This window comes from Paramormyrops kingsleyae, chromosome 1, assembly GCF_048594095.1.
Source record: "Paramormyrops kingsleyae isolate MSU_618 chromosome 1, PKINGS_0.4, whole genome shotgun sequence".
Taxonomy (NCBI): domain Eukaryota; kingdom Metazoa; phylum Chordata; class Actinopteri; order Osteoglossiformes; family Mormyridae; genus Paramormyrops; species Paramormyrops kingsleyae.
The window spans coordinates 1,327,383-1,349,519 of NC_132797.1; the positions used below are offsets into that span (position 1 = coordinate 1,327,383).

The 22,137-nt window shown below is 47.2% G+C and overlaps 2 protein-coding genes across 7 annotated transcripts; both read right to left on the reverse strand.

The window, feature by feature from the left end:
- Positions 1 to 95: 95 nt before the first annotated feature.
- Positions 96 to 17,741, reverse strand: LOC111854598 (dynamin-1-like protein). 5 transcript variants are annotated; one of them, XM_072711820.1, is made up of 20 exons: positions 17,677 to 17,741; positions 16,119 to 16,260; positions 15,745 to 15,780; positions 15,033 to 15,079; positions 13,981 to 14,052; positions 12,790 to 12,876; positions 12,524 to 12,686; positions 11,315 to 11,435; positions 9,629 to 9,760; positions 7,961 to 8,167; positions 7,216 to 7,336; positions 6,213 to 6,368; positions 5,975 to 6,064; positions 5,592 to 5,684; positions 4,996 to 5,049; positions 3,472 to 3,546; positions 2,804 to 2,965; positions 1,190 to 1,299; positions 950 to 1,109; positions 96 to 693 (listed from the first exon to the last, which is right to left on the reverse strand). In XM_072711820.1, the coding sequence occupies exons 1-20, from the start codon at positions 17,677 to 17,679 to the stop codon at positions 637 to 639; spliced, it is 2,088 nt and encodes a 695-aa protein (XP_072567921.1). In that variant the 5' UTR covers positions 17,680 to 17,741; the 3' UTR covers positions 96 to 636. The 5 variants fall into 5 exon arrangements, with proteins under 5 accessions (XP_072567921.1, XP_072567858.1, XP_072567859.1 ...); XM_072711757.1 differs by having other exon boundaries at positions 17,473 to 17,705; XM_072711758.1 differs by lacking the exon at positions 15,745 to 15,780 and having other exon boundaries at positions 17,473 to 17,705.
- A 302-nt stretch (positions 17,742 to 18,043) lies between these two features.
- Positions 18,044 to 21,346, reverse strand: dnajb9a (DnaJ heat shock protein family (Hsp40) member B9a). 2 transcript variants are annotated; one of them, XM_023832703.2, is made up of 3 exons: positions 21,192 to 21,346; positions 20,226 to 20,455; positions 18,044 to 20,037 (listed from the first exon to the last, which is right to left on the reverse strand). In XM_023832703.2, the coding sequence occupies exons 2-3, from the start codon at positions 20,440 to 20,442 to the stop codon at positions 19,586 to 19,588; spliced, it is 669 nt and encodes a 222-aa protein (XP_023688471.2). In that variant the 5' UTR covers positions 20,443 to 20,455; positions 21,192 to 21,346; the 3' UTR covers positions 18,044 to 19,585. The 2 variants fall into 2 exon arrangements, with proteins under 2 accessions (XP_023688471.2, XP_072568114.1); XM_072712013.1 differs by lacking the exon at positions 21,192 to 21,346 and adding an exon at positions 21,004 to 21,157.
- Between the last annotated feature and the right edge of the window lie 791 nt (positions 21,347 to 22,137).

Genomic DNA, 22,137 nt, shown 5'->3' on the forward strand with positions numbered 1-22,137 from the left:
AGATCAATTATCAGCAAAACAAATTCCTGAAATTTTTGTTTATTCCAGTTGGATGATTATGACATAGCAAGAAAATACCACAGGCGCTCAGGGAACAGCTTCGTAAAATACTGTCATTTTATTACACCTTAACAATGCATGTCATGCTTTACCCAGCCTGGACGTAACATTCAAGCACTCACAGTGAACAGCCCTGTGCACAACCACCCAATCGCTCCAGTCCATGTCACCAGTAACGTGATCCACCTGGACCCGCCTGCACTTCCAGTCACTGGATCCAGATTCGAGGAAACTCCATTCATGCTCAAAGTCTTACAGCTATGTACAGACGTTCTGCCAATTTCAGACATTGCACAGGACAAAAGAGTCTATGATGGACAGAGAGAGCTGGACACATGAAGGACGGAGACTGACACTGCCATCTTAGTGCAGAGCCAAACTGCTTTGAATCCTGTGCTTCTCTTGTTTATTTGCAAAAGACACCAGTAAAAGTGTGTCAAGCTGGCAAAGAATGATACTGCATAACATACTGGCTTGCAGAGTCCACATGGTGAAAGAAACAGTGAGACACATACATGAATCCACAGCAGTGCTTTTTCAAGTCGGTTGTGTGGAGGTCAAGCGCACCAGAGACCCTCACCATAGGTGAGTCTCCCGGATCTCTGCGATGACCTGGCTGGCTTTCTGTAGAGCCTGGAAGGGGTGAAAAGTGAAGGTCATACCATGCTTGACATTAGTGATGGACAAAATAATGCCTCATGAACTATGTGCTGTAGTTTTTAATCCCCCTAGATGGAGCACTCTGCTCAGAAAAGGGCTCACAGCATGCCCCAACACAAACCAAGAGCACCATCTAGTAGGATGAAAAAACAAACAGCAAATGGTTGATGAAGCATCATTTTGTCCATCACTTGCCGACAGCGATCCTGCCCCTGAGTGGGCTTCTCACCTTCAGCATGTCTGCCGCCTCGCTGCGGCGCTGGGCCATGTCTTCCGACTCCGTCAGCAGGTCATCCAGCAACCCGGACTTGTAGAGTTGCCCCACCAGCTCACTCTGCAGGTTGTCCTTCACGTAATTCACCAGGAAGTGCATCACCGCCTTGGGCACGCTGCTCACCAGGAAGACACAATCAAAAATGGCTCATGCCAATCAATATCAGTGTTGTGCAAGTTACAGGCTTGGTGGTACCTGTCCTGAATGTTCTTCCGCACAATAAGGAAGTAGGATTTGATGAGCCTCTCGATCACCTCACAATCGCGTTGCTCACGGGCAGACAGTTTCCTGGTAACAGGGACGGGCTGTGCAAAAGGAACAATGTGCACCAGTCAGAGGTCAACCCAGCTCATCACATATTACCGCACTTCCTATTTAGGAAACACTCACAGGTAGAGACCGGAAAATGCTGCAGTGAGTTTAGGTAAGGTCTCCTGATGAGGTTTCTCGACGCTTCAATCGATAGATTTAGCAAGAAGCAAAGCCCCTTTTGGACAATCAACTCAACCGCAGCGACCTACCACATCCAGCAGGTTCACTGCATGGCCCATCTGGGGACTGCCAGGGAGCGACCTACCACATCCAGCAGGTTCACTGCATGGCCCATCTGGGGACTGGCAAGGAGCGACCTACCACATCCAGCAGGTTCACTGCATGGTCCATCTGGGGACTGGCAGGGAGCGACCTACCACATCCAGCAGGTTCACTGCATGGCCCATCTGGGGACTGGCAGGGAGCGACCTACCACATCCAGCAGGTTCACTGCATGGCCCTTCTGGGGACTGGCAGGGAGCGACCTACCACATCCAGCAGGTTCACTGCATGGCCCTTCTGGGGACTGGCAGGGAGCGACCTAACACATCCAGCAGGTTCACTGCATGGCCCTTCTGGGGACTGGCAGGGAGCGACCTAACACATCCAGCAGGTTCACTGCATGGCCCTTCTGGGGACAGGCAGGGAGCGACCTAACACATCCAGCAGGTTCACTGCATGGCCCTTCTGGGGACTGGCAGGGAGCGACCAAACACATCCAGCAGGTTCACTGCATGGCCCTTCTGGGGACTGGCAGGGAGCGACCTAACACATCCAGCAGGTTCACTGCATGGCCCTTCTGGGGACTGGCAGGGAGCGACCTACCACATCCAGCAGGTTCACTGCATGGACCTTCTGGGGACTGGCAGGGAGCGACCTAACACATCCAGCAGGTTCACTGCATGGCCCTTCTGGGGACTGGCAGGGAGCGACCTACCACATCCAGCAGGTTCACTGCATGGCCCTTCTGGGGACTGGCAGGGAGCGACCTACCACATCCAGCAGGTTCACTGCATGGCCCTTCTGGGGACTGGCAGGGAGCGACCTACCACATCCAGCAGGTTCACTGCATGGTCCTTCTGGGGACAGGCAGGGAGCGACCTAACACATCCAGCAGGTTCACTGCATGGCCCTTCTGGGGACTGGCAGGGAGCGACCTAACACATCCAGCAGGTTCACTGCATGGCCCTTCTGGGGACTGGCAGGGAGCGACCTAACACATCCAGCAGGTTCACTGCATGGCCCTTCTGGGGACTGGCAGGGAGCGACCTACCACATCCAGCAGGTTCACTGCATGGCCCTTCTGGGGACTGGCAGGGAGCGACCTAACACATCCAGCAGGTTCACTGCATGGCCCTTCTGGGGACTGGCAGGGAGCGACCTACCACATCCAGCAGGTTCACTGCATGGCCCTTCTGGGGACTGGCAGGGAGCGACCTACCACATCCAGCAGGTTCACTGCATGGCCCTTCTGGGGACTGGCAGGGAGCGACCTACCACATCCAGCAGGTTCACTGCATGGCCCTTCTGGGGACTGGCAGGGAGGCTGCTCTGGAGTCTAGTCTTATCCTCAGATTGCCCTTCCTCCCCTTTCTTCAACATGCCCCTCCATGCTCCACTGCTCGCCTCAGCGTCCCCCTGAGAGCCACCACCAGGTGCCTGGGGAGGTGAACGACAAGCCTGTCAGCTGAGCAGCTCCCACCAAACACGGCTCACAGCAGCCCAATCAGTAACTAGAGCAAACTGATACAGAACATGAGAAGGTTTATGCAAAGAATGGGTGAGTACTGTTTAGGTGGGGGCTCACCACAGCAAGAGCACTCAGGCACACAAGCACTGCATGCAAACACACGCACACACACGCACACGCACGCGCGCACACGCACACACACACACACACACACACATAGAGGTTTGTAATTATATCTTCGTGGGGACCCTTCATTCATGTCTATGGGGAAAACCCAATATGACAAGACCTTTTGGCATTTTTAGTTTTTGATTGCATTCACAGATCTTTGTGGGGGGCCTGAAAAAATACCACAGGCATCAAAATAACAGGTTTTTAAATCACATTGTGGGGGACATTTGGTCCCCACAACGTAATACAAACCTAATCAATTGCATGCATGCAAACACACACACACACACACACACACACACACCTTAGCCCCCTCCAACTCCACAGGGGCAGCGACCTCAGGTGGAGAGACAGACTGCACACCTGGACCCTTGAAAGACTGCAGAAAGATGGAGGGGCTTACACAGGGTATAGAGGAAGCTTAGGAGATCAGGAAGAGGGAGGGGCTTACACAGGGTATAGAGGAAGCTTAGGAGATCAGGAAGAGGGAGGGGCTTACACAGGGTATAGAGGAAGCTTAGGAGATCAGGAAGTGGGAGGGGCTTATACAGGGTATAGAGGAAGCTTAGGAGATCAGGAAGAGGGAGGGGCTTACACAGGGTATAGAGGAAGCTTAGGAGATCAGGAAGTGGGAGGGGCTTAAAAAGGGTATAGAGGAAGCCTAGGAGATCAGGAAGAGGGAGGGGCTTATACAGGGTATAGAGGAAGCCTAGGCGATCAGGAAGAGGGAGGGGCTTACACAGGGTATAGAGGAAGCCTGGGCGATCAGGAAGAGGGAGGGGCTTACACAGGGTATAGAGGAAGCCTAGGAGATCAGGAAGAGGGAGGGGCTTACACAGGGTATAGAGGAAGCCTAGGAGATCAGGAAGAGGGAGGGGCTTACACAGGGTATAGAGGAAGCTTAGGAGATCAGGAAGAGGGAGGGGCTTACACAGGGTATAGAGGAAGCTTAGGAGATCAGGAAGAGGGAGGGGCTTACACAGGGTATAGAGGAAGCTTAGGAGATCAGGAAGAGGGAGGGGCTTACACAGGGTATAGAGGAAGCTTAGGAGATCAGGAAGAGGGAGGGGCTTATACAGGGTATAGAGGAAGCCTAGGCGATCAGGAAGAGGGAGGGGCTTACACAGGGTATAGAGGAAGCCTGGGCGATCAGGAAGAGGGAGGGGCTTACACAGGGTATAGAGGAAGCCTAGGAGATCAGGAAGAGGGAGGGGCTTACACAGGGTATAGAGGAAGCCTAGGAGATCAGGAAGAGGGAGGGGCTTACACAGGGTATAGAGGAAGCTTAGGAGATCAGGAAGAGGGAGGGGCTTACACAGGGTATAGAGGAAGCTTAGGAGATCAGGAAGAGGGAGGGGCTTATACAGGGTATAGAGGAAGCCTAGGAGATCAGGAAGAGGGAGGGGCTTACACAGGGTATAGAGGAAGCTTAGGAGATCAGGAAGAGGGAGGGGCTTACACAGGGTATAGAGGAAGCTTAGGAGATCAGGAAGAGGGAGGGGCTTACACAGGGTATAGAGGAAGCCTAGGAGATCAGGAAGAGGGAGGGGCTTACACTGGGTATAGAGGAAGCCTAGGAGATCAGGAAGAGGGAGGGGCTTACACAGGGTATAGAGGAAGCCTAGGAGATCAGGAAGAGGGAGGGGCTTACACAGGGTGCAGAGGAAGCCTAGGAGATCAGGAAGAGGGAGGGGCTTACACAGGGTGCAGAGGAAGCCTAGGAGATCAGGAAGAGGGAGGCTGCAGCTGGTGTCTGAAAAGTCTGGGTGGTATTTTTTGGGTACCATCACCTGGATTAGGGGGTGCAGGTAAGTGGAGTGAGGCATACCTTATCACGCGGGACAGCGGCGGGAAGGTCCCTCATCCGGTTACGCCTCTGCTCCTGCAGCAAAGAGAGCATGGCGGAAAGATGGAGATGCGTGAAGTTGCGGAGAGGACCTGGCCATACACAAGGTAAAACAAAGCGGCTCTCAGCTTCCAGCTGATGCATTTTAATAATATTACTGTTACTTTCTCTGCTTGCATTTTAGCTCTTTTTGCACTTTAACTTTAGCACAACTGGAGTTTTAAATTTGCAGAGTCTACAAAACAGCAGTTCAGAACACATTTCACTGCGTGTTGTACTTTGTATAACTACGTATGTGACAATTAAAGAATCTTGAATCTTGTTATTAATGTTTTATGCATGGTAAAGAGCATTTTCTAATACTCAGATAAGGCAGCGACTATAGTAATCACGCTTTTTTTAACCGTCAAAACAAATTAAATGAATTACAAAGCAAACATCTTTTGATTGGAAAAGCAGGCTGTTTATGGCACAAATATTCACCTATATTCAATCCAAACAACTCCCCACAGGGGAAACTCGGGGTATCTCATAGTATACACACTACTCTGTGCCTAACCAGCGTCGCGTCCCCTCACCTCGATGTTACTGTTCATGAGCACGCAGGCATCAGCGAAGTCAGGGTGCTTGGTGTTGATATATGCAAGCTCAATGGCCACCAGGTTGTGTACCTGATGATACAATAGAGGACCAGGCCAAAGGTCAGCGTCACTGACCCCAGAAAGGTTAAGATACAACCACTTGCAGGATGTTAATATATAATAATAATAATTATAAGCAGCAACAGATGGGAAAATGAACACTGAACACCGAGGCTAAATTCTTCCGTTGATCTGAACTTTTCATTGAGAGTGTTATGAGTTAAATGACACTTGATTGGACAGCATAGCACTGTGCTGATGAGGAGTCGAGGGGGTCTGTGTCGATCAGGAGTTGAGGGGGTAGTGCAAAGATAGTCTACCATGTCGTTTGTGATGGGGAGTCGTTTTCTCAGCAGGGAGGTGACCACTTCTACGATGGCCTCGTGAAGTTTGGGGAACCTCAGCAGCTCCTGCAAAGGACCAAGACACATTAGAGCGCTTGAGCTTTCCATTAGAAGGGTAACGACACAGGAATTTACCCATCCCTTGATCACATGATTGGAGAAAGTGATGCACGCGCATGCGCTTGTATGTGTGTGTGTGCATGCACTTGCGTACCTGTGTGCTGTAGTTGCTGCAGTGCTGGATGATCCTCTGCATCTCCTCATGCACCAGCTCCACGCACCGCAGGCTGGGCTCCTCTAGACGCTTCACCTGCCTCTTCACCAGCAGCTCGAAGGACACCTCTGGAACGAAGAGGGCGGGCCGCGGTCCCTGGTGGGGGACACAGTCGAGCCGTCATTCTGTCTTAGCAGGACATCATGAGGGGCTCCATTCAGGGCCCGATTTGTTGCTTCTAGGGCCCCCCTCCACTGTTGTAGTGACTGTTTCTAGTCACCAGGGGGCCCCCAAGAGAAAATACCACCGCAAGCTACATAAATGCCAATTCAAACTTCACTGTTCGCCTTTGGTTGCAGACGTGGAGACGTGACGGAAATTTCGTCATCAGGAGGAGGCTGCAGACACCTGCATTCTGAACGCGTGTAGCATAGATGTTTATTTCCAGCAGAAACTTTGTGCATCCGTGCGCATCGACCATGTATGTGCAGGCGTGGATTTTCACAGATCAGTGGTCAACGATGAAAGAGTAGAGAAAGAACAGCTGTTGTTATTGTAGTTATGGTGAGCAGCTGAATGAGGAAAGCTGCAGGTACCCGCATACCTCCGTGTACCAGCAAACTGTCCAGGCATTATACCGAGGTATACGGTATTTTAAAACGCAGCACTATTCCGCCATTTTGAAATATAAAATTCGCTGAGCGGGTGGAGGAGGAGTTGGGGGTCCCAGCTAATTTTGTCATAAGGATTTGAGTAATAACTGTTCATGAAAGTTAACCCATTTCACTACACTGCTTGTATTTGTGTTTGTTGCAATACATCTGCCCTCTGCTGGTCTGGCGGATTATCACTGCTGTGTGAATGTACTGACCACGACCATCTGGGTCCACAGCCAAATGTAGTATGAGAACAAGCTTCCATGTGAACGACTGTCCGCAGCCCGCAAGCGCACGCGGAAAAGTGAAGTACAAAGTAGGCTTTAGAGTGGCCCTCTGTGACTCACTGTAGCATTCCTGATGGCTGTCAGCACGTCGATGGTGGTCAGTCCGCCCAGGGGGTCCACAGATTCCAGCGTTCGGCCAAACGTCTCATGAAAGATGTAACAGATGCGAGCTCCACCACACCTGAAAGAAAGCGAATGCCGTTGGGTCACCGAGGACATGATATGGAGCAAGCCAGGAAAAAACATGGCTAAGATTAAAAAAAAGAAAACGGAATCTTTATTTCTACACCAGAGAGACCTACTACACCTCAGTGGGCCAGAGATAATTGTGATAGGAAGGCGACCTCTAGAAAAATAATAATAATCTAGTACGTTCAATGCTCCCCATTTTACTGGCCAATCACAGTGCTCCCAATTCACTGGCCAATCACAGTGCTCCCAATTCACTGGCCAATCACAGTGCTCCCAATTCACTGGCCAATCACAGTGCTCCCAATTCACTGGCCAATCACAGTGCTCCCAATTCACTGGCCAATCACAGTGCTCCCAATTCACTGGCCAATCACAGTGCTCCCAATTCACTGGCCAATCAGTGCTCCCATTTTACTGGCCAATCACAGTGCTCCCATTTTACTGGCCAATCACAGTGCTCCTAATTTACTGGCCAATCACAGTGCTCCCAATTTACTGGCCAATCACAGTGCTCCCATTTTACTGGCCAATCACAGTGTTCACAGATTCATCTCCTTGGCTTCCCAGTCCAGTCATGTTGCCCCATCTCACTGCCAAACAGGAGGACACTCACAGCTCGGCCGTTTCGATGTACTTGGCCGTGCCCTCGATGGTGTTGCAGTACTCGGAAGCGAACTTGGTGATGAGCTGCAGCAAGGTGGCGCTCCTGTCCTCCACGGGCTCCCCGTAGCTGCTGAGCAGGGACTGGTACTGCGCAGCCAACACGTTGATTCGGGTCTTCAGTTCAGGCAGACAGTCCCGGATGTGGTGCATGAGAAGCCTGTGAGATAGGAGGAGATCCAGGAGTCCACTTTGTAAACTCCCTTTGAAGGGCAGAAGAAGTGTGCTTAAATACACACAGACTGGTGCTCCACATATAACAGCCACCTGCTCTGATTAACTCAGCCCTTTATTCACAGAAGACCTTATTCTACACTCACCTAAAGGATTATTAGGAACACCTGTTCAATTTCTCATTAATGCAATTATCTAATCAACCAATCACATGGCAGTTGCTTCAATGCATTTAGGGGTGTGGTCCTGGTCAAGACAATCTCCTGAACTCCAAACTGAATGTCAGAATGGGAAAGAAAGGTGATTTAAGCAATTTTGAGCGTGGCATGGTTGCTGGTGCCAGACGGGCCGGTCTGAGTATTTCACAATCTGCTCAGTTACTGGGATTTTCATGCACAACCATTTCTAGGGTTTACAAAGAATGGTGTGCAAAGGGAAAAACATCCAGTATGTGGCAGTCCTGTGGGCGAAAATGCCTTGTTGATGCTAGAGGTCAGAGGAGAATGGGCCGACTGATTCAAGCTAATAGAAGAGCAACTTTGACTGAAATAACCACTCGTTACAACCGAGGTATGCAGCAAAGCATTTGTGAAGCCACAACACGCACAACCTTGAGGCGGATGGGCTACAACAGCAGAAGACCCCACCGGGTACCACTCATCTCCACTACAAATAGGAAAAAGAGGCTACAATTTGCACGAAATTGGACAGTTGAAGACTGGAAAAATGTTGCCTGGTCTGATGAGTCTCGATTTCTGTTGAGACATTCAAATGGTAGAGTCAGAATTTGGCGTAAACAGAATGAGAACATGGATCCATCATGCCTTGTTACCACTGTGCAGGCTGGTGGTGGTGGTGTAATGGTGTGGGGGATGTTTTCTTGGCACACTTTAGGCCCCTTAGTGCCAATTGGGCATCGTTTAAATGCCACGGCCTACCTGAGCATTGTTTCTGACCATGTCCATCCCTTTATGACCACCATGTACCCATCCTCTGATGGCTACTTCCAGCAGGATAATGCACCATGTCACAAAGCTCGAATCATTTCAAATTGGTTTCTTGAACATGACAATGAGTTCACTGTACTACAATGGCCCTCACAGTCACCAGATCTCAACCCAATAGAGCATCTTTGGGATGTGGTGGAACGGGAGCTTCATGCCCTGGATGTGCATCCCACAAATCTCCATCAACTGCAAGATGCTATCCTATCAATATGGGCCAACATTTCTAAAGAATGTTTTCAGCACCTTGTTGAATCAATGCCACGTAAAATTAAGGCAGTTCTGAAGGCGAAAGGGGGTCAAACATCGTATTAGTATGGTGTTCCTAATAATCCTTTAGGTGAGTGTAGTTTTGGGTTTTATTTACTTACTTCCAGAAGGTTCACACAACCAGGGTCCAGTCGTGCTGCTATACTGACCAAGATCCAAAAATCTGAACACACCTGTTTAACGTTCTGGCCAGATACTTGGTTCCATTTCTGCTGGCGAGAGAAGGATACTTCTTCTGCAGGAATGCATATTCATCCCGGATGGCATCTGCCACAGTTTTCTTTGTATTAATGTCCAGCTGACTCCTACATGGAACAGCATTGAGTACAACACAAACAAAATGAAAATATTATCACAAGTAAGCATGTTCTTTAAAACCTAAACAGTAGAGAGCACATCCCATAACTAGGAAAATGTCCTGTATATACAGGATATTGCACACTGATAATAAACACAGTAATAAAATATCAAGAGAATAAAATTGTCACCAAGCCCTTGAGAAAGCCAAGCAGATCTGAGAATGTGTATAAAACTCACTGGCTCTGTGTTAGAGGAAGAGCAGGGAGAGGAAGTTAGAGTGTTTGCCTGGAGCGAAAGCAGCACCACGGACAGCAACCTGTCACTGGCAAAGCAGCACCTGCAGGCACTGCACTGAAAACCTGCACTGGCAAAGCAGCGCCTGCCAGGCACTGCACTGAAAACCTGCACTGGCAAAGCAGCGCCTGCCAGGCACTGCACTGAAAACCTGCACTGGCAAAGCAGCGCCTGCCAGGCACTGCACTGAAAACCTGCACTGGCAAAGCAGTGCCTGCCTGGCACTGCACTGAAAACCATCTATAATACACTTTGAGATACAGCATTAACATATGATTAAATATAACTTTTTACTAGAGATGCACCGATACCGATATTTGGATCGGTTTCGGCGCCGATCCAGACCTATTTGACGGATCGGGTATCGGCCATGCGTGACTGATCCACATCCTATACTTACTTATTTAGTTTTTAGCAATCAATCGCACGGCAGCTCTTTCCCATTTTACATGTGTTTTTTTGCGGCATTCAAATCGAACGCTATCGCTGCCCCTCAGTCTTTTTTTGCTACTCAGTGGGTGTGAGTACAGTGACTTCCGCCTGCTGTGACGTCATGCGCATACCCTTCGCAGTACGAGGAGCGTAAGATAAGACGTGACGATCTGGGAGTATTATACGCTTTTAACAGAAACCAGTAGCACAGCGATTTGCAATCTATGTAAAATAAAGTTTTGAGGTGGGAATAGTGTTTAATGGACAATCCCATTTAACAAAGCGCACTATGAGACAAAACAAAGCAATGGATGATTTGGGAGTCGCTAACTTAATTGGACTGTTTGCGAACTCGCTGCAGCTTGTGATACAAGAGGGGCTGCCATCGCAACAAAAGTGTAACTGCGCTGACGTCAATGGGAGAAAAACTGTGTTAAAATTGTAAGCATTCGCCACTTGTGTACTTGCTTTGAAGATATTCATATTGAACTGCAAATGCCAACAAACGAGGTGGAACAGTACGTTATGTATGTCTGTAGTAGCCTAATTAAATTTTTTTTGTCATCCATTTTTTCCATCTGTATTTATATATTATTTTTTTAAGCTAGTAAAGTATAACAAAGTAAAAAGAGCTCTTGTATCAGAATCTGTATCGGTATCGGCAGTTGTGTGTATCGGAATCGGATCGGAACTGAAAAAATGTGGATCGCCCATCTCTACTTTTTACTGTGATCTTTCAGTCAATACAAACAGTCTTGTGACAAAAATTAAAACATTTCAGAATTGAGACAAGCAAATGTCAAAGGTCAGAGTTCAAACGACAGCTGAGGTACCTGTTGACCACTCCGATGAGGCCCAGTTTGACGGGAATTACCCTCCCCATGAGCACATCCATGGCATCCGTACCAGCATCCATCAGGTCTAGCTTGGTGACAACTGCCAGTGTTCTCCGACCTGCCCAAGGCAACAGGACACAAGGTGCAATAGTCACGTCTGTTCCCTCCGTTCCAGTGACTCCCTAAGCAATGGGGAAGGATTTCATAACAGCTGGCTAACTGTTACCCAAGAGAATGCAAGTCATCGAGTAAATTTCAAAAATGAAATGGGTGCAGAACAGGAACATCAAGCCTGTTTGGACCACGGGACAAAACAGACGGGGAATGACAAAAGGTTAACTAACACTAACTACTATACTATAAGGCTGTGTGTGGCTCAGTGGGCTAAGCCGTATGCCTGTAATCACAAGGTTGCCGGTTCAAGCCCAGCCTCAGCATGTCTGCGGGTCCTTGAGCAAGACCCTCAACCCCCAGCTCCCTGGGCGCCGCTACAGGTGGCTGCCCTTCACAGACAGCTTACTCTACAAAGAGCTACAGGTGGCTGCCCTTCACAGACAGCTTACTCTACAAAGAGCTACAGGTGGCTGCCCTTCACAGACAGCTTACTCTACAAAGAGCTACAGGTGGCTGCCCTTCACAGACAGCTTACTCTACAAAGAGCTACAGGTGGCTGCCCTTCACAGACAGCTTACTCTACAAAGAGCTACAGGTGGCTGCCCTTCACAGACAGCTTGCTCTACAAAGAGCAAGTTGAGGGAGGCATAAAAAGAATTTCCCAACGGGGATTAATAAAAGTGTCAATTATTATTATAGAACAGGTTTCTCTGACAGTGAATTTCATTATGAAACCAACAGCACTGTAAACATTCCCGTTGACTCACTGAGGAGATGAGGCACGCAGATTACATTGTAAAAGGATCACATCGCTGTAATCAGCACCGGTTAGATCAGGGGAGCCCAACTCCAGTCCTGTGGGCCGGAGCCCTACACATTTTTGGGCTTCCCCTAATTTAACACACCTGATTCAACTCCTTGCACCAATTACCACACAACTCTTGAGCTGAATCGCTTGTGGTGGAACAGGGAAAGAACTAAGTTACACAGGGCTCCGGCCCCCCAGGACTGGAGTTGGGCACCCCTGGGATAGATGGTACTTCACTGGGAACTGGTTTTTACAAGTCTGTCAGGCAGGGGAAGGGCTCATACCATCAGGATCCACTTCCCGGGCCAGCTTGAGGGCTTCAGAGGTGGCCATGTCTGTGTTAGCAGCGGTGACAGCGAGGATGATGCAGTTGGGGTTGCTAATGTGTTTCAGGATCAAGTCTCGGATCTGGACCTCTATGTCCTTGGGTTGGTCTCCAACAGGAACCTGAGAGAGCAAAGGTGGCCAGTCACTCTTATGACTTTCCATTTACAACAAATTTCATTTATCAAGTTTTTAATTTAATTATCAATGTTAACAATAATAGTACCTTAGTAATCCCTGGAAGATCCACAAGTGTCAGGTTAACCACATGAGGAGAGAAGATCTTCAGATGAATGGGTTCATCACTAATGCCCTAACAAAACACAATGAAATCTTGAGCAAGAAATCAATTACAGAACCAATAAAACAAAACTGTATGCAAGAATAAAAGCAGATAGATGACTGTACTGGTCAATTTTTACTTATAATAAAGTAGGGATGCTCATTTTGACCGTTTAACCGTTAACCGAAATAATTAATTTTGACCGATTATTACTATCAGTTAAACGGTTTAAAATGTTTTTATATATATTTAATTATTAGTAGTATGAAGTTTTGTGGCATCTCAGCTGAAGATCGGTATTCACGTTCTAAATACGCTGGGTTTGAATCGGCAACCCTGTGATTACAGGCACACAGGCTTAGCCCACTGAGCTATGAACACAGGTATGAGCTTCGCTGCTGAAAGTGGCAACACTGGCGCAAAGCTTCAGCGGCAGAGACGGATCCGTGTGCTATATTGTAGCCGATCAGTGTAAACACTACCCAGACATGTGCTCTTGTTTATTTCGGTCACAATGGGCGTATTCACATGTTTCTTTATCCAATACCAACTGTCGGATTATCATGTTATTATCATGCGAATAGCGCGATTTGCCAGTGGGTGGGCGATCAGAGCCGCTTCGAGACGCAGACGCTTAAGTCAGTCACTCTTGTTCTTTCAATTCGTATCACGAAGCTGTAAAAATATATTTAGTTTCTGCCTATATATATTTGAAAAGTAGACCGTCCAAGGTTTCTGAGGGTGTTTTTAAAATATGTATATGACAAAAACTCGCAGTTATTTAAACGGTTTGGCGAAATTTCTGTCAGATCCCGCCGGCGGGACCGCCGACCCCAGAGGATTTTAATCAGACACTCCTCAGTTCTACTTTCATTCAATTCTAATTTAATATTCTAATCTAATCAGTTAACGGTTAATGTTCGGATAACGAACGGCGGTTGTCGGTTGGGAAAATTAATCGAAATGAGCATCCTTATAATAAAGCATAATGATACAGAGCCAGTTATTAGCTAAAATGTGGTAGCCAACCCAACACAACATGCTAGTTAGATGGAACAGGGTACAGGTCATTTAAACTTAGCTCATTTCTGTCAAGCTTGTTTTACAGCAAAACCAGACAATGAATTCCATTACCTTGTTAACACCTGATACTCTGTCAGTTTCACCTTCAATTTCTTGTCTGATTTCATCAAAGTCTGTGAAGATCTAAATATAAAAATGTCCATTTTTAGACTTATAAACAGTCAAACGAATATAGCTAACCAATTTTAAACTGACTTTACGACTTTTTGAAGGCATCATGAACATATGTGATTTCAAAGCCAAGAAATCCCATCACCGGTGGCTCTAGAGCCGTCTCTCTCAAGCCGGTCCTTGGGGACCCTCAGCGGTCCACATTTTCGCTCCCTCCCAATTCTCTGAGACCTGGGAGGGAGCAAAAACACGGCCTGTCTGGGGGTCCCCGAGGACTGGCTTGAGAAACACTGCTCTAGATGACACTCAGGGGAGGGGCATTGGGGTAGGGGAGTGGCCTGGGGGGACAGCAGTAAAATGAGGCAGGATGGGGGACATCCAAGAGGGAAAATGAAGGCTGTCACTGAAGAAAGACAAATAATCATCCTGACTCTATGAGTGACGTCACTCAGAAATGAATGAAAATCGAGGCCAGCTGTCCCATTGGCTTAGCGCTAACGCTACACTGTGCTGCATCATCACCAGCAAAGGCAGTACATGTGGGACACCAACAGCCCCACCCAGAGAGCACTCTTCTCTCACGGGGATAGCGTGTGATGTGACTCAGCAGCGGACCGGCAGCTTCACCACAGACAGCCACAGGGGCTGAGAAGTGCAAAGCGGAACTGAGCACAGTGAGAAACAGCACAAAGGCCTGACAGAAAGCAGGGGAATATTGCTGACCATGACAGAGAAACGTGGCAAAGACACAGCGAGCTCCCCACCACGGCACAGGCGAGCTATCCCCCCTCCCCCACCTCCACAGCACAGGCGAGCTCATCCCCCCCTCCCCCACCTCCACAGCACAGGCGAGCTATCCCCCCTCCCCCACCTCCACAGCACAGGCGAGCTCATCCCCCCCTCCCCCACAGCACAGGCGAGCTCCTCCCCCTGCAGCACAGGCGAGCCCCTCCCCCGGCGGCACAGGCAAGCTCCCCCCCTGTGGCACCTACCCTGTTTTTGGTGTGTAAAAACTTGCCCCACTCTTCAACCTCTGTGCCTGCAGAAACAGATATCAGAAATGCCAATTACTGTCAAAAAACAGCAGCCTGAGATGCTGCAGGACAAATTCTCAGGTCAAGTACTCTGCTGGCTGGTGACATCACCACTCAGACGTAAGCGTTAGCAGACACACCCATCATGTGCCCTTACTGAGCTCACTGCAGCGGGACGAGGGCATCGTGATCTTTTCCTTTACCTCGGGATACATATGTATCCCGTGTAACTAATGGCAAAGGAATGCAAGGCGTGTGTGCAAAAGAAAAAAGACATCAAACAAATGATTTAGCATGATGTTTGGCGGAAGAAAAGCAATCAAGCACCCAATGGGCTCTATGAGAATCACAATCCTGTGCCTGTGAGCCGTCCACAGCTGCCCTCCCACAAAGAAGGTCTTTCTGCTGGAATAATGGCGCAGAGTAATTAGTGAACGTGAGGCAGGTTGGTGCGCCAGAGCCTGGGTGGAGGACAGTCTCCTGAGAGCTGCTCATTTAACAGGTTATACAGCTTAAACAATTAAACTGACCTAAGCCAGTACAAAAGGCGCAAAGTAATCCTGAAGCAGCACAAGCTGAAGACATGATGGGAACACAACAGAATAATGAAGGTGCTGAGGGCGGGCGGGCGGCACAGACAAACATATAAGAAACCAGAGGAAAAGGAGACCTCGATAGAGGCGGCCATTTTTCCCCGAGCTGGCATCTGCGTTCGAAGAGAGACGACAGAGAAAGTGTTAGTGGTAGCCACGAGTTAGTGGGAGCTTAACTTACACAAAAATGTTCTGAGGACAAAACAAAAAATGATTGGTTTAGAGATATAACCAATCAGATTGTAGAGGTGGGTACTAGAGGAGGCAGGATCAAGACGTCTGACTGGTTAATCCCACCTCTAATTGCTTGGACCCAAGACACACAGAGAATCGGGAACATCAACCAAATTCTCACTGGCCACAAACAAGAGAATGAAAACAAGGACTGGACCGGACTGGACCCCTGCAGAGGTATCTGGGGACATACGGCAAAGGCATTACAGCACAGTACCATTCTCGTCCGTCTTCCTGCGGTCTTCGGGGTCCACGTGGACGAGCTGCAGGATGAGAGGCCGGCGAGTGACGATGCCGGTGCCTCGTGGGAGCAGGTCCCGGCCCACCAGGCTCTCCAGAACCGAGCTTTTCCCGCTGCTCTGGGGACAGATGATGGTTACAGTCACTCACATGGTCAGATACACACACGCACATTATAACAAGGTACAAAATATACCAGCACATATTACTTCATTGAAGAAAGAATTAACTTGGCTTTGTCCTTCACTCCTCCCACTAATGGAAGCCCATTCATGTAATCAAAATAAGAATCTATGAGGCATGGTGGCTTAGTGGGTGGCACTGTCACCTCACGTCTCCAGGTGTTACAGCTTTGAATCCTGCCCTTGCTTTGCATGCCTTTCCTCCCTGCAGACTAATATCTCTAAACAAGCTCTGCTACAGGGTTGGTCGCAGTTCACAAGCCAGTAAACACTGGCGTGCAAAAGAACACAGGCTGACTTCATAACATTATAAAGGCAAAAAAAAAACACACTGCATATGGAGGCCACTGTATGTGTCTTTAAGGACAAGTTTTGGAAACATTCTTAAACCCGACGTCTTCGGGGTTTACTCCCCATTTAACATGTGAACTTATAGTTGTGAAAATCGTATTCCAATCAGCAAATAATTTACAGTCTAACATTAATAATTTAAGAAGTCTTTCTTTCTAAGCAGTGTCCATTTTAACAGATGAGGAAGGTCAAGAAAGTGTAAATGTAAAATCAGTGAAGCCTACACCCAGGTACTAAACAATAAAAAAACATAAAAAAAATAGGCTACACGGAACCAAAAGAAAAAGCCGATATTTTATATCTGAATTACTGAGCAAAACTTTGTCATCGGTGCAGGTAGCCAAATGTCTGTGCTGGGAGACACAGAGAAAGCGTAAATGGCATTAATTAGAGTGAGGCTCCCCGCCTCGCCTTTCTGTGGCGGTGACAGTACACGCTTTCGTATCTCCCTCACCCCGATCCTGCTTCATCGTCATACACGAAAAAGGCAGCACATCCTGTGTAAATCAGTGTGTAAGCCAGTACATGTGTGCATCGTAAAAATGGCACTTTTCTGTGCACAGACACCCGTGGTCATTTAACCAGAATGCGATCCGATTCAATTGCTTTCCCGGGCTATCGTACAGCCTGTTTCATCGACATCACTGTAAATTATAACCAAGCTGTGAAGCAGCACAGTACGCAAAGTGCAGGTGAATACTGAGTAAACATGAGGTTATATCGATATATGCAGAATTACTGTTTACCGTGTAGCTAAAACGGCTAGCTAAATAAAAGTGCATATAAGCAGTGCTTTACCTGTGTCCCAACTACTGCGATTTGCGGTAATTGGATAATATCGGCCCCGACCGTATTAAAAACGTCTTGAAGTTTGTTTATAACAGGGATCAGAGCCTCCATGGTTCCCCGAAACGAGTACCTGTCAAATGCAAGTACACAAGCTAAACGATTGTACTGGTAATTGGAGGCACAAAGTCATACAACGTCCCCTAACCGACCCACCATTTAACCAGACCGGCACAGGAAGCCGCCGCCGCCCGTGCTGCATTCTGGGAATCCGAGTGCGGAAATGAAACTGGGCAGCAGCAGTATCGAGTCCTCTTCAGCCCAAACGCAGGGCAGTTTTCCAATTACTGGGGAAGTTCTTCCTGTGAACCTACAACGGTAACAGAACTAACCAGGACATAAAAATAACTTTTTTTTTTTTTTTTAAATCTCTAGGAAGTTATGTAGAGACATTAACCCTTCAAGCCTGTGGGTACCCAAAATTTCTAAAGAGAATTCAGACAAAACCTACATTTCATCAGAAGCCCCTATCTGGAAAAATTTCTATTTCAGAAAATGGGAGAGGTGCAGAAGGAAAAAACAATGACATTTTATCATCATTTATTTTCAATGTACCATCCAACTCCTGAGCATTAAATGTACATATATTCTATCCATAGGATTAAAATATTGAAAGTGCATGACAAATTTGCTGAACACAGAACCCTCTATCACTGAAGCATCACACAGCACAAGCAACAGGAAAATACCAATGAAACAGGGGGATTATATATATTGCACATAAAGTGGGAGGTCAAAACTTTCAAGAAAATGAGGTAAAGGTCATATATTAAGGCAGGGCATCATCACGATATAGGTTACATTCTACTGTTGGGAGTAACTATTTGGGAGATGAATATAGTCCTTTGGAGTGGGGAGCACAGCAGTTTGTTACATGCAGGTCGGTAACATTCGTCTCTCATCCAGTTCACAATAGAAAATTCCTACTACATACTGGTGAAAAACAAATATACATTTTTTTTAAATCACTAACATTGCCCTATAAAGCAGACAGAAATCATTCTTCATTCACTACAATCTGAAAGCCATAGAAACCTCAGGAAAAACCAAGTTACAGACGTTTCTGTCCAATGCTGAAACACAACATCTAAATTCAAATTACACTCCGGCTGCTTATTTCTACAGGTGTCATTTAAACAGTTCAAAGCATTTGGCAATTAAGAATCTTACAATGCTGCAAAAAAAAATCAACACACACACACACACACACACACACACACACACACACACACACACTTTGACCATGTTTCCCCACTAAAGGACCATTTCATACCTCAAAAGCATCAGTGATGTGATCGAGCAGTGCACCAGAGGATCAAATTACAATGGATGCTTTATTCTCCATTTCACGCAGCCTATAAAAGTGTTCATGTATTCTAAACAGAATGTCAGATGATAATCACTGAAATGAAACGAGGAGGAATTTATCCTCCAAGAACTTCATCCTCCAATTGTTTCTATATTGTAAGAAAAAGGCTTTGTGCTCAATTTCACATGGTCTACAGTTTAAATGGTTGGTTGAAATAATCAAAGCTTCTTAAATCGTCCTGCATTGTAAGATGCACTGAATCTTAACACCATGATGTGCCACTTATAAGCGCCAAATATGCAAGTTATAGATCTCCTGTAAATACTGGAAAAATCCTCCCAGTAACACCTAGCTGTGGTATCAAAAGTGAGAATGAACAGGAAGACCACTATTTGTAAGGAAAGCAATTTGTCATGTAAAGTAATACCACTTACATTAGTTGTAGACAATATGCTTGAAGTCTTCAAAACTTAAGCATCACTTTTATTGCAGACAAAAAAAAAAAAAAACTATTGCTAATTTATGTACAAACTTTTTGAACTTATTTTTTTTTGCTTTAACACAAAAAACAGCTTGTTTTCAAATGCTTGTTTTACCATGTTACCTCCATAAAATTATGAACCTCACTCAAGTGACAGCAGAGTTGTTAGATTATTTTAGTAAATGAAAAACTAAACTGTAAAACCCTGACAGAGCAGCTCCCAATGAGTGATGAGGAAAGTCCACTTAGGAGTGGTGGGGGGCACAGTCCCCACCTCAGGATCCAGAGCAGTCGGTGTAGGTGGTCACCATGTTGCCCCTACGTTGTGTCACGGTCCGGCAGTGCTGTCTGGAGCTCTGAAACTTGTCCTCGGTTCCGGCAGTGTGCCTGTGTGTGCTGTCAAAGCCCTCAAAGGTGAACATCTTCTCCATGTCGTCAAACATGTCGTCGAAAACCCCCCCACCAAAGCCCCCCTGGAAGGGCCTCTTGTGGCGGTTGAGAGCTTCCTGGTGAGCCCGGAAATGGCTCTCAAAGTGCTTCTGGTGGTGGGCGTGCCTGTTCTGGTTGAAAATGTCAAAGTCTTTGAAAATGTCATCAAAGTTGAAGTTGAATGGCTGGTGGAAGTTCTGCCTGTGGCTTCTGCTGCCCGTGTCCTCGTTGGCGAAGGAGCCATGTCCAACCTGATCATACTCCCGTCTGCGCTTATCATCTGATAATGTTTCATACGCTGCACAAAGCAAAGAACACAATTAGCTATACTCAGACTGGGGGACACATAACATCCATACAGAATTATTTATGCTACACCCATACGCACCCCCCCCCCCCCAAAAACAACCAACTAGTGCAACGCTGACATGCTGCATTAACCCTAAACACAAACGCTGCATGCCAAAGTGCTCAGTGAAAGCCCACCTTCCGCAATCTCCCTGAACCTGGCTTCAGCATTAGGACTCTTGTTCTTGTCAGGGTGGTACTTCATTGCCAGCTTATGAAAGGCCTTCTTAATCTGCCGCTCACTTGCATCCTTCGGAACACCCAGAATCTCATAGTAGTCCTTTTTGGCCAATATGAATTCGGTTATCATCAGGACGCAGACAGCAAACTTCAGTGCTGAGGGCGCGGTAGCCATGGCGTTGATTAACCTTGGAAGAGAGAGGAAAAGAGAGGAGGATAATTCTCATTATCATTTACTCATTTACACAAAGCACATGATCTTACCCGGGATAAAGAGTAACTTAATAAACGACACGCGGACAGACAGCAGACAGATCAGTATCGCAAACGAACAAAATGTAATTTTGTAGCTACGCCCAAACCTGAAACTTACTAAGTACAGAGACATTAACTAAAAGCCCAACCCGCAAAATACCAAAAACGAAAGTTTCATTATGACACACTTAGCTGCAGTGTAGAAAAACCCAAATACTCCATTTTAAACATCATACTAAATTCTCCAGTTACACTTTAAATTAAACCCTAACAGAGACAGTCCGACTGGAAGTTACGGGCCGTCAGCCCTAAGCGCACCATCGGCCCGCGGGCCGTCCCTCGCCGAGCAAGGGACAGGCGGGCGACAACAAACCCGTGGCGCTCCGCAAAATGACACTGAGCAGTCACACTGCACCGAAAACAGAGCTTCCCTTTGCCTAGGCAACCGGAACACGCCATAGACAAACATGTACCGAGATACCTAAGCGGCTAAAAGAGCTGCCGAGTCCCCGCCGAAGCAGCGCTGACGATCCAACATCCAGCAGCCGACACGGAGCAGCACTGGTGATCAACATCAAGACGGCAACAGCTCTCTTTAAACGAGTCAGGACTGTATCCATCTGGCAAACATACGGCCACAATGACTGTAACAAGAGCACAGCGGCTTACCCCGCGAAAAGGCGACCGGCGAGGAACCACCGACGTTCGTTCACTTGACGGCTAGCCTCGGTGCGCCGCTGACATCGCTCTAAGTGCCGCGTTCCAGAGGCGCAGCACCACGAATCCTAATCCTATTGGTCCGTTTCCTGACCACGTGACCGCGCAGGGGCTCCGTGACGTCACAACCGCCGCGTCTACTGAAAAGAAAACGTATACGATTTCGAAATAAGATCGGTATCTCTCTGAAAACTTTTGGAAATGTGCATATTAAGGCAGGGAGTCATTTTCTTACGCATGCTTTTTGTTTTCTTCAATCATTATTTGAATAGGTATGTAGTTAGCAGAAAAGCGTAAGATGACTTTGAGGGGATGAGCTGCTCTCCCCGCACGGTCTTATCGTCGTAAACTTTACTTCCGGATGCATTAGCTCCTGGTCAGCGTAATGAACTTAATTAACGGAGCTACATATGTCATTTGCAAAACCCCACAGTAACAGCTTCCAGGCGATAAAATGCCTAAAACAGGTCATTGTAACTGTTGCTTTAAACCAAGAGATTTCTTGCCTTAGTAAGTGGGGTATCCGGAACTTCCATGATAAAGCAGATTATTCAAGCAATAATGTGGTTATTTTATTATTTCATCTTCAAGTTGCTAATTACAGGCAGCACAGGACAGCGTAGAAACATATTGCATTCCAGTCACAATGAAATAGTGTAGCCTGCCATAGGAAATTTAACCATCAAACATGTATCTGAATGTTTGCTTTATCAATAAAACTTTACTATTCCGTGAGGGGCGCGATGATTACTTGTACTGTAAGTGGACACGTGACTTTATGATTGTGAAAGATTAGGATCACGCAACTTACCACTCTCCAGAGAGCAAACGCTAGACACTGCAATATTGCAGACTTTTCTCAAAAATTAGTTTATATCACATGATACAGAGATAATAG